The 13,164-nt window shown below is 34.8% G+C and overlaps 1 protein-coding gene across 1 annotated transcript; it reads left to right on the top strand.

The window, feature by feature from the left end:
• The first annotated feature begins 2,029 nt into the window (after positions 1-2,029).
• LOC112733125 (senescence-specific cysteine protease SAG39-like) lies at positions 2,030-3,387 on the top strand. Its single transcript, XM_025781996.3, has 2 exons — positions 2,030-2,515; positions 2,613-3,387. Exons 1-2 carry the CDS (start codon positions 2,080-2,082, stop codon positions 3,203-3,205), a joined length of 1,029 nt encoding a protein of 342 aa, XP_025637781.1. The 5' UTR covers positions 2,030-2,079; the 3' UTR covers positions 3,206-3,387.
• The last annotated feature ends 9,777 nt before the right edge of the window (positions 3,388-13,164 follow it).

The following is a 13,164-nucleotide window of genomic DNA, read 5'->3' as shown; positions in this document are numbered from 1 at the left end:
ATCAATTTTATAAAAACTCTCGTTTGCATAATCCAAACACACAAATTCTCAATGAATCAAAACTAGATGACCAATTTATAAAATTGTCAGTCAAGCTTCTCAAATTTAACATCAGATATCAAAATAGAAAACCAATCAAATCACAATATTTAGTAGATTTCGTTGCCGCGTTTACTGCTCTCAATTTGGACGAGCATTCCAAGGATTTTTTATATGGATAGCGCTTCTACTCCACAAGGATGTGGCATAAACATAAATGATTTCTAGGCTTTTCAGACAAATCATTACTCTTCTCTAGTCCTACAATAGTATTATATTGGTTTTAATTTCTATCCTAAACAAGCAATAATTTTATAAAATAATTTTTTTTAATATAGATTTGTTTCACTATAATTAAATTGAGTTCATAAATCTACGGATTTCTTCACACAACATCACGTGCCATTGTTAGAACCAAACACACAAAGATAAAATATAAGATCACTCAAAATAATTGAAAAAATTTAATTAACTATTTGAAAAGACTAAATCAATTAAAAGAAATAGCTACTAATCACGAGGACAAATTAGTCAATTACAGTCTCAAAATCTCGATCGAAACTCCAACGAATAAGAAAACGTTCCTAGAAACCTGGGGTATATATATTGCTTGGCGGCTATTATTATGATAATTACGGTTACGGTACCTATATAATTTTTTGTCACACTTAAACAATGTAAAATTTATTTTGGTGAAAAATTCGGACAATAAAAAATTCGGTGAAAGTAGTATATGGTGTTCTGCAAACGTTATTCCGTACTCTAATTTCTTTACTTATTTATTTATAAAAAAATATAGAGTATTAATATATTATTTGTCAATTTATTGTCAATAATAATTAATTTTTATATTTTAAACATATGTATAATGAAACACATCTAAGAAATATATATATATATATAGAGATATTTACATTAGATACCGTCATAAAAAAGACATTTTTATTAGACACATCCACAAAAAGATTTTCTTTAAACACAGTTATAAACAAGAATTGGTAGAAGTTGGCAGAAATATTGTTGGTAACGTAGCGGAATTGTTTATTTATTTACCAAAACCATGGAAGATAAGGCACACACTTTTATCACATCGGGCAATATTTAGTTATTTACTCTTTAGTTTTGCTACACATACAGTACTTTTATATATGATGTATTGCTGTACACTCAGTCGTTATTCTATACTCAATAATCACTTTATGCCTTCTTTGAAGTTAACCTTGGCATTTTGCTATTTCATTTGGTCAATATAAAATCTCTAATCAAATGGTACGCGTAAGGATTAATTTTTATAAATCCTGATGTTCTTGGCAAACCATCAATTTTCTTTTAAGATAATAATCAAAGCGGCATGGTACATAAGATGCAAAGCAGGGATATAGTATGAATATTACTAAAGAATAAAAAGCTCTGTCCAGTAAAATTTAGAAAACAAAAAAAAAAAACAAAACTTTCTCCAATACATAGACAGATAGACTGTCATCCTTCCATAAGTAAAAAGAATACAAAACCATCATTTAATTGTATAAGAAGGATTAAATAACTATTTTCAGTTTTTCACTCTTAAGAAAAATTAATTTTTAACAACAGCGGTCCTTGATTTGTTAATAAATATCTTGCAAAACCCAAAAGATTTCTGACAATCAATTTGAAGCGAGAACCATTTTGGGCAGGGAAAAAGTAAGAGTCAATAAGATTTATGCTAAACATTAAAATTTTTAGGATCCTACAATTTTCAAGAATTAAAATGGTGATTTACCCGAAATAAGCTACAGTTGCCATTCAACTTTTTAACATATGCATTTGGGTTTGGCCTTCCTTGACAAGTAATTTGGCACAAGTGCCTTGACCTACTATGGCCAAAACATGGGTCATATCTTATTCAGCTAATTCTCTCAACTACGTAGGAACAACAATATATTTATTCTTAGACCCAACATGAACCTTCCAATATATATACCTCATACAATCTCCAATAGTAGCACAACATCATTCTAACATTTCAGTAAGCAATTTGAACTGCTTGTTCCTATTATCACCATGGTTGCCAACATCCAATTCCATCATATTACTCTAGCTTTGATCTTCTGCTCGGCATTATTGGCTTTTCAAGTCACATCGCGCACTCTACAAGATGCGAGCATGTATGAGAGGCACGAGCAATGGATGGCTCGCTACGGCAAAGTCTACAAAGACCTCCAAGAAAGGGAGAAGCGATTCAAGATATTCAAGGAAAATGTGAACTACATTGAAGCTTCTAACAACGCCGGCGACAAAGCTTACAAGCTAGGCATTAATCAATTTGCTGACCTCACAAATGAAGAGTTCACATCATCCAGAAATGGATTCAAGAGCCACATGAGTTCCTCAATTGAAGGGACCACTTTTAAGTATGCAAATGTCACTGCAGTACCAAACACTGTGGATTGGAGACAAAAAGGAGCAGTGACTCCCATCAAGAACCAACAACAATGTGGTAAGTTTTCTAATATTTCATTCAATCTCACAAAATGACCCATCAGACTCTTCTTCCTCCTTTTGAATTTATAACTCACACTTAATTTGTCTTGTAGGATGTTGCTGGGCATTTTCTGCTGTTGCAGCAACCGAGGGAATCAACAAACTGAAGTCTGGAACTTTGATTTCTTTATCCGAACAAGAACTTGTGGATTGCGACACCAAAGGTATCGACCAAGGTTGCGAGGGTGGCCTAATGGACGATGCATTCAAATTCATTATTCAAAATGGTGGACTAACGACTGAGGCCAAGTACCCTTATAAAGGTGTTGATGGAAAATGCAATACAAAAGCATCAGCCAACCATGCAGCTACCATTACTGGCTACGAAGATGTCCCCGCCAACAACGAGCAAGCACTGAAAAATGCAGTCGCTAATCAACCTGTTTCTGTGGCCATTGATGCTAGTGGCTCTGATTTCCAGTTCTATAAAAGCGGTGTCTTCACTGGAAGCTGTGGAACTGAGTTAGATCATGGTGTCACTGCTGTGGGTTATGGAGTCAGTGACGATGGAACAAAATATTGGTTAGTTAAGAACTCATGGGGAACTGAATGGGGCGAAGAAGGATATATCAGAATGCAAAGGGATGTAGATGCCACAGAAGGACTTTGCGGCATAGCAATGCAAGCTTCTTACCCCACTGCTTAGAAACCAAACTTGATTCTTCTTTTCCTATACATACCTAAACTTTTTACTTCTACGTACATATATATATACATACATACATGTTGCATATATTGTGGTTTCTTTGACCAGTTGTAACATATGTTCTCAACCTCTACCTGTCGATTATGAAAATATGGAGAAAATCATTTGGTTTCCCTATAAAAGATCTCCATTTTATATTTATATTAAAAAATTTAACACATTATCTACACTAAAGATCACCATAAGTCAATTCAGTTATCTATATGGAATAAAGCTCTAAGAAATTTTATTGGACTGATAACATGATACCAACGAATAACACTCCACATACTTGTAAACATAACTGATCAGCTATTACCTAATACGCAACATTCCTCATCAGCAAAATCTTTAAAACTAGAGAGAATTAATACAGATGTTCCATACTAGCACTCGAACAAAATCCACTCACTACTAGCATACAGCCTATTCTGAGCATTCTGAAATTGAATCAGCTCAAGAAAAAGCATCAACTGCTTGATGTTCTAGTTTCCAGACTGGCGCAACTCAGGACGGACAAAATCCGCATCTGGTGGAACTGAAATATCCACAGTAGGCCTCAGTTCAGCACATACTTCAATGGCTCCCTGGACTGGATCTGACAAGAAGTTGCTGATCAGGTCCCGGTTAGTAGGCGCACCACTGTCTACTGCCACCAAGGCCTGCTGGGTTAGGATGTAATCGAATCTAGGAGCCCATTTCCTTGAACCCAACCTTGCTGTGGTTGAACAGTTATCAACCATGAAAGATACACCCCGAGCATGCATGAAAGGGTTCGATGAATCCACAGACTCAACGACACTCTGTGCATTGGAAATTTGGTGTGAAAAACGGATGAAATTTGGTATGAAAAACTGATTTTTAACAAAAAAGTGGTGATTTTTTTGGAGTTCTGATATGCATGCATACACAAAAGGCTCCATGTGACACGAGTATTGGGCTCTGCCCATACACTCACGTAGGCAGAAGAGGGTTGCGTACGCGACATTATCACTTTTACAACTATGCGTACGCGGCATGTATCATGCTTACGGGACCCTTCTTTGCCAACATACTTGCGTACGCAGAGGTGGTTCGCGTATGCGACATCCTCATTTTTTGAAAACCATGCTTACACGGGCGGCATGCGTACGCATGACTATCCTATTTTGACAAAGTTGTATTTTTTTGAGTTTTTAACCATTCCTCTAGTTTTCCAAACATCTATAAACCCTGTTTAAGATCCGATAGTTAGTGTTAGGCTTAGGAAAGAGAGTGAACCTATTGAGGGATTTAGGTTGACATTGAGGGAGATTTATGAAGTGAATAATTGAGTTAATGAGACGTGGGTAAAGTTGTATGAGATATGAATAAGGATGATGATGATAATGATGAATTGTGATTGTATGAGATATGAATAAGGGTGATGATGATATTGATGAATTGTGATTGAAAGATCCATTTAACTTTTTGTTAAAAATCATTTTCAATTCATTCTTTAAACGTTATAAACTTCACGGACCTAGTTTTTATGCAAGACAAGTTTTGCAAGATTTAGGGGTCCAGAAGCCAAGTTATGACCCGTTGAAATTAGTCCAAAATCAGTTTTTACCAAAAGTTACAAATCCTCTAGTTTTCTAAAATTCTCAATCCAAAACCAAACAATCTCACCCAATTCAATACCAAAACTTCTACATACTATCCTATACTTTTCATTCACTTTACAAGCATTCCAACACCTAAATTCATCAATTCATTCAAACAAATTTCACACATAATTCTACCAATTTTACCAATATGCTCACCAATCATTATCAATATCACATTTATGCATATTTAATCCACCAAATCCAACAATTCAGAGTATTCAAGCCTATCTTATAGCAACTAGCTTAAGTTTTCATGTAACATTATATATTAACTACAAGAAACCGAAATCATACGTTGGCAGATTTCTCTCCAAGCTCAAAACACCACCAAAACCTTTTCTTCACAAGCCTCCAAGTATCCAAATTAAACCAACAAGTTCCAACCACCGAAGCTTTATTCCAAGTGCTCCAATTCAATGATTCAACTCCAATTCAACATATAAATCCAATCTAGTTTCATATAATGTACCAAAATCAAACACTAGGATTTCCTAATCCATCAATTCACAAGGATTTATTGATTCCTTACCGTACCCACAGATGATTGGGGCGAAACCCAACAATTACCCAATACTAGATTACACATAAACTATCAAAATCATGAAAATCTCTCATTACTCAAACCAAAAATGTGAATCTGAATGGAAGGAATAAATGGGCACAAAAATCAAAGTTTCTTACCACTTTGTTTAGATAGAATTGAAGAGCTCGGTGAGATAAACGCGTGGTCGCAAATAGTGCGGCGATTGGAGCTCCAGATTGAAAGTTATGAGGGATTTAGTGTTGTGATGAATAGTGCTCTGTTCCTTCCTTCTCTTCTCACCGTGCCCTCACTCTCTTTGTGCTAAAATGAGTGAGTTTAGGGCATAGAGAGTGCTCTTAAAGGGGTGGGCTTAGGCCAATATACGTCTAGTTCAACCAGTTCACTCACGTCCTGCATCTGAAAAACAATAGAATATATATGGAATGGGAACCGGGGGTTCTCAATATAGTAAAGGTGCCCATATAGCTAATACATAAGGTCCCGAAAAGTCAGAGGCATTTTAAAACTCCAATAACCTATATCAAAACCTAGAATTCACCCTAAACCAGAAATACGGTGACTCTACATAAGGATTCTAGTCTAACTCTTTGTTTTCCATTCTCTGGAAACTTCCAAATCACCAAGTGGAACAACTCTCAGTGTCACCTCTGCCAGCATGGGGGATCTCTCAGAAACAAACACATAGGAGATAAACAAGGAAAACACATATATGGAAATAAATACAACAATTAGATCAAGTAGCAGTTAATTACAGTTAAGCAAATAGGCAAGCCAAAACAAATGCATACTCAAATAAAACATACAAGTGCATATAATGCATGTCTATCTTATGGCCGATGATATCATCTGTCGGTTATACAGCTAAACCCAACATGTTCGGTAGCGAACCCTGGACAGAAACACCACAACACGGAGCAAGTGGGACTAAACCGCAACCCTTACATCTTACCTGCGTAACCCGGAGCAAGGGGGATAACCTAAATCCTTGCCTCTTACCCAGCCGGTGTTACAATTCTCGGCTCGGAGCAAGTGTGACAATGCCACTGTATCTTACCCGGTGTCTCAACTTTTACCTGGAGCAAGTGAAGAATGCCACTGCATCTTATCCGGTGTCTCAACTTTTACCTGGAGTAAGTGAAGAATGCCACTGCATCTTACTTGGTGTCTCAGATAATTTAAATGCATATGCCAAATGGATCTTTCAATCATAATTCATCAATATCATCATTGTAACACCCTATTTCCCTAAACCTTACCTCTAGCCGTAAAGTAAAGGACGACAAAGTGTCACAATAGTTCTAAAGCTCAAACCATATATATATATATATATATATATATATATATAATATAAGGTAATGTTATAACTAAAAGCCCGATGAAAAGAATATAAAATCAAAGACAAATAAAAGTGCGAAGCAGTCACACGGTAACCAAAAGCCCGTAAAGCACGAGATATAAACAAAATACATAACACTTTGCAAAGCTCCAAGATACAAATTATTAAATATACAATAACCAAAAGAGAACTAGTCACAGTCCACGCAGTTTAGGCTGGCTAATTAAACAAAATATACATCAGAGTTTTAAGTTAAAAACAGCCATGTCCTATCTCTCAAAGGTTCTGAAATACAAGCTTCTAAGGTAACAAAATATACTAAAGTAAGAGACTACAAAAGTAAATCAAAACAAAAGCTAAACCATCATTTGCTCTGTCATCATGTCCACAAACTCATTGCGGTGAGTTGCGACTAGCATCTGAAAAACAACAACAACATATGGTATGAGAATTGGGGGTTTTCAGCATAGTAACAGTGCTCAATAGATAAGATATAAGAGTCCGGAATGCCAGAGGCAATCCTAGAACTTTCACACAATTATAATTCCAACTAACATTATATTTTAAAACCATAAAAAGGGTCATCTAACTTAAGGGATACTATTCTAAAAGTCACCGCTGTCCCACAGCCTTCACCAACCTATCCTCCACGCGATCCCATCGCCACCACCTACCGAGCCTCCTCAATCCCAGCAAAACACAAGTAATACAAACAAGTAAAACATAAGAAGAGTTCATATATATCAAGTAATTCATTTAGCAATTAGACATGTTATTCAGTTAGGCATAATGCAATTAATCAAAGAAAACAACCACATAGTAAATACATATGATGAATGCCTGTCCTATTGGCTGTGATATCACTTGTTAATTCAAATACCAATCCGACATGTCCTTTCGTATGTCGCCTTTTTGCCACGCTCTTGGGATATAGTGCCTGGCTCACTTAGTGCACCCTTGGGATATAGTACCCGGCTCACTTTGTGCACTACTTGGGATATAGTGCCTGACTCACTTTCAACCCTGGGATATAGTGTCCGGCTCACTCTTTCGGGTTATAGTGTCCGAGTTCACTTTTATGGCAGGAAAGGTTATGTGAGCAGGAGACTGCCTCAGTCCTCACATCTCAACGTAAGTGGAAAACTGCCACAGCCCCTGCACCGGCGTCGCTACCTTGACAAGCGGGATCCAACCTCCATCCTTGCCAGGCGCACAGTGACTTACCAATCATAATATATCAATAATATGCTATTCAATTACAATGATCACTGTTCATGTTTATCAATTTCCTCAACCTCAAACTTTCATTTCTTATTCACATTCAATTCTTAATTTATCCTCAATACAACACTCCACCAACCCACTCTAGTTATTCCATCCACAGAACTTCCCAATCTTAAGTCACCGTCTCTAGATTCAAACCAAAAACAACCTTTTTAATTCATCCAATACTCTCTCTGTTATCCTAAAGCCTAAACACTAGCTAGGGGACCTTAAACAAAGGTTATGGAGGTTTACAAGCTTGCTGGGAAGACCAAACAGTTAAAAATAGGATTTTAGTGCAAAAATACAGCATTGTGCGTACGCATCATACTATGCGTACGCACGCACCAGACGACTTTCCCAGCATGTGTACACGTATCATAGTGTGCGTACACACAACTTGTAAATTTTTCAGGGTGTGCGTACGCACACCATTTCATGCATATGCACAAGTCTCAATACACACTCTGCTCTGTACGTACGCACGATAGTGTGTGTGGGCACACAAACCAGAATTTTTGGTTTTCTGCAACATTACAGAGTTCAGTTTTTTATACCTAACTTTTGATATTCATAACTTTCTCTACAAAACTCCAATTTTCCTTATCCTTATTAAAGCTCTCACAACCATCTTCAATTTAAAATATTCACTCAATTCTAAATTCCAAGGACCAAGTTATAACCCACCAAAGTTAGTTAAAATTCTGTTTTTACCAAATTATGTCAACTCCTCTAGTTTTCAAAACTCACAAACTAAAGCCAAATCAACCATACCCAAATCAATATCAAAACAACCCAATTCAATGCCAACACACCCAAATCAATGCCAATACTCCTATACATTACCAATTGCTCGTCAATCCTTTTTCAATCATTCAACACCTAATTATTCAATTTATTTAAACTCTCCATTCACAATTTTACCACTTTCACAATTATCCTCAATCATCATCAACATTAATAATCATCATCATAAATATCATCAATTACCATTCATTTCATAACCTCACCATCAATATCCCTCATATACAAACTCCTTCCACAAACCATACCAAATATTCATTCAATCAACCAATTCATGCAATTCATCATAGCTTAAAGGCCACTAGCCTAAGTTTCACACAACATTATATATTATCTAGTAGAAACCGAAACCATACCTTAGCGAATTTGTCCCAAGTTACTCAGCCACCAAGCTTAATCCAAATATTCCAATCCACCAAATCAATTCCAATCAACAAGAATTCAAGCTAGTTTCATATAGATTACCAAAAATTAATACTAGGGTTCACATATATGACAAACTACAAGGGTATAGAGTTTCTTTACCTTATCCACTGTGGATTGAGATGAAACCTAACAATTACCCAATGCTAGATATCACCTAAACAACCAAAATCACAAAATCTACTCAATCACCATAACAAAAAACACAAAATTGTATAGGAGAGAGAAATGGGCAAGAAATTGAAAGTTTTTTTACCACTTTTTTTAAATGAAATCGAAGAGCTCGGCAAGAGTTTTTCATGGCCGCAAACGTCACACTAATCGGAGCTCTGGAATGCAAGTTATGATTAAAACAAGGTTGGGGTGCATAGTAAAACCCTTCCCTCAATCTCAGCTGCACTCTTCCTCTCAAAGTGATGAAATGAGGCTGAGTTGCCTCTTTATTGAACTTATATATGTTGAGCTTAGGTCCGGTCTAATCGATTTACATTTTTGGTTCGTTTGGCCTAACCTCGGGCCAAAATCTTCTGGTTTTCTATTCTAAATATTTTTCTAATATTTTTTGCAGCTTTTATTTCTCATACGTAGTACCGAACAGACTTAAGCCGGTACTGCCGGCTAAATTACCGATACGCATTTTTACATATTTTTCTACAGAAAAGTACATTTTCTCACTCGAAAAAATCTGCTAAACCCAATTCTCACCGTCAAATTTTCAAATTAATATTTCTAGATTTTCTAACCTATTTTGGACAATTAAATTATTATTTTATTCTCATTAAACGGCTAAAATTTTTCGGTTCCTACAATCATCATCCTTATTCATATTTCATACAACTTTACCCACGCTTCATTAACTCAATTATTCACTTTACAAATCTCCGTCAATTTCAACCTAACTCTCTCAATAGGTTCGCTCTCTTTCCTAAGTCTAACACTAGCTATTAAATCTTGAACAGGATTTACAGATGTTTGAAAAGTTAGAGGAATAGTTAAAAACTCAAAAAAATACAACTTTGGCAAAATAAGGTGGTCATGCGTATGCATGTCACCCGCATACGCATGGTTTTCAAAATCTGAGGAGGTCGCGTACGCGAACTACATCTACGTATGCGAGTATGTTGGTAGAGAAGGGGTCTCGCGTACACATAATACATGCCACGTACGCATGGGTGTAAAAGTGAAAATGTCGCGTGCGCAGCCTTCTTTCGTGTACGTATGTATATCAGAAATCCAAAAAAAGCTGATAAGTTTAAAAATCAGTTTTTCACACCAAACTTCTAACGTACATAACTTTTTTTGTTAAAAATTATTTTCAGTACTTTCTTTGAATGTTATATACTTCATAGACCTAATTTTTATGCAAGACAAGTTTTGCAAGATTTGGGGGTCCAGAAGCCAAGTTATGGCCCACCGAAGTTAGTTAAAAATCAATTTTTACCAAAAATTACAAATCCTCTAGTTTTCCAAAATTCTTAATCCAAAATCAAACCAGTCTCACCCAATTCAATACCAAAGCTTCTACACACTATCATATACTCTTCATTCACTTCACAATCATTCTAACACCTAAATTCATCAATTCATTCAGACAATTTTCACACATACTTCTACCAGTTTCACCAATATGCTCACCAATCATTATCAACATCACATTTATACATATTTAATCCACCAAATCCAAGAATTCAGAGCATTCAAGCCTATCTTATGTCAACTAGCTTAAGTTTTCACGCAACATTATATATTAACTAGAAGAAACCGAAACCATACTTTGGCCGATTTCTTCGCAAGCTCAAAACACCACCAAAACCTTTTCTTCACAAGCCTCCAAGTCTCCAAATTAAACCAACAAGTTCCAGCCACCGAAGCTTTATTCCAAGCGCTCCAATTCACCGATTCAACTCCAATTCAACATAAATCCAATCTAGTTTCATATAATATAATAAAATTAAACACTAGAGTTTCCTAAGAAGGGTTTAGTGATTTCTTACCGTACCCATGAATGATTGGGGCGAAACACAACAATTATCTAATGCTATATTACACCTAAATCATCAAAGTCATGAAAATCTCTCATTACTCAAACAAAAAACGTGAATCTGAATGGAAGGAAGAAATGGACACAAAAATCAGAGTTTCTTACCAATTTATTCGGATAGAATTGAAGAGCTCGAAGAGGTGAATGCGTGGCTACAAATGGTGCGACGATAAGAGCTCCAAATTGAAAGTTATTAGGGATTTAGTGTTGTGATAAATAGTGATATCTTCCTCCCTTCTTTTCTCACCGTGCCCTCACTCTCTTTGTGCTGAAATGAGTGAGTTTGGGACATGGAATCTTATAGAGTTGGGTTTGGACCCAATATAAATCCGATTCAGCCGGTTTAACTTGTGAGTCTAACTTTGACTCCAAATCTTTAAAATTAGTATTTAAATTCATATTTTAATTATTTTTATTTTTTTAAATTATAAAATTTAATTTTTTTATTTCTTTGACTCATAATTAATTTATTAATTAATTATTTATTAATTTTCTTAATTTTACAAACTATACGTATAACTCATGTCTACAGAGAAAAGAATATGTGTGCTAATCTCCTCACAAAGAAGGCACATACTATATACCCAATATGGCTTCTATTTACTCTCCTCTCCGCCAAAATTTTTTTTCCTTGTCCCTTGTTCTTTTGTAATTTGTTTTTGCATTTTGGGCTTTATGCCCTGTTAGATATAAAACAAAATTGTTATTGATTCGTAAATAAAACAAAAGAATAAACACCTCATTCTATAAAATAAAACACCTCATTATGACTATTTATCCATCAATTTATAACCGATCATTTGAAACAACGGTCTTAATCGGGTAAACCACTTATAAAAGGAGTTTGAGACTACAAGAAACCAAGGAGGTATGTTGAAAAAGAATTTCCATCTTTTAATTAAAGTGAAAAAATTAATAAAGTTAAAAAATAAATGATTACTCATTGAATTTATAACTTTTATCATATATAAGTTCTATTATTTTAATTAAAGAATAATTGATTCATCATTTTATTAATTACTTTATCAACTCTTATTTTAAAAAATTTTGATTCATTGAAAAATGTTATAATTACTCATATTGAGAAAACATTAGAATTAACTTCAGTGTCGAAGTTTTTTTTTTACAGATATCCATACTCTATATTATTGGTAATTCAAGCTATATTTCATGTGGAGAAAAAGGAGTCATTTTATAACTGTTCAAAATGAAATATACCTCAGACACATTACCTATACAAAAACAATTACGAATATTACTGAAATATTTAATAAATTATTGTTATGTTATTAGTAAATGTAATACATTGATTATTAGGATGATATTACCACTTCGATTTTTAATATGTCATTTAACATAATTTTTTATATTGTTGTTTTGTCGATTTTTAGCAAATCGATAGTGGTTCGATTCTAATAGTCTGAGAGCGAAACTAACTCTTCTTTTTTGCGAGTACTAATTTTTTAGAAGTGCATCAAAGTTCCTCAAATTAGGCAAGGTTTGAAAACAAGGCTGAAAAGACAATAAAAGTAAAAAGTTTGAAGATAAAATCGACTGAAATTAAAAATGGTTGCATTTTGAATCAAAATAAAGTAATAAAATTCCTATGATTAGATAAAAGGACTTCGAATTTTAAAAAATAAAAGTACTAGAAAATGTAAATTGAACAAGGAAATTAAATGTTGCTTGAAAGATAAATTTGCGAGAAAAGTAAAATTTGCAGAAAATGTAAATAGAAATTAAAAAAAAGTGGAAGGAACCCTACAGAAAATTGACTCGAAGCAGACTCAAAAATTTGCTGGGATGTGAGTGTGCGTGAGTAATTTTTGAAGCAAAGTTCCAACCTTTGTATCTTCGAGCCTTCCAGTATTTATAGCCATT

The sequence above is a fragment of the Arachis hypogaea genome, chromosome 13, assembly GCF_003086295.3.
Source record: "Arachis hypogaea cultivar Tifrunner chromosome 13, arahy.Tifrunner.gnm2.J5K5, whole genome shotgun sequence".
Lineage (NCBI taxonomy): Eukaryota > Viridiplantae > Streptophyta > Magnoliopsida > Fabales > Fabaceae > Arachis > Arachis hypogaea.
Note: the sequence above shows the minus strand (reverse complement) of the source record. Positions and strands in the feature narration are given on the sequence as shown.

What these genes read in the sequence shown, in the direction of transcription:
- LOC112733125 (XM_025781996.3), top strand. Translation starts at nt 2,080, where the DNA reads ATGGTTGCCAACATCCAATTCCATCATATTACTCTAGCTTTGATCTTC. An exon ending in CAAGAACCAACAACAATGTG is followed by an intron (nt 2,516 to 2,612) that starts GTAAGTTTTCTA and finishes TTTGTCTTGTAG; the next exon opens with GATGTTGCTGGGCATTTTCT.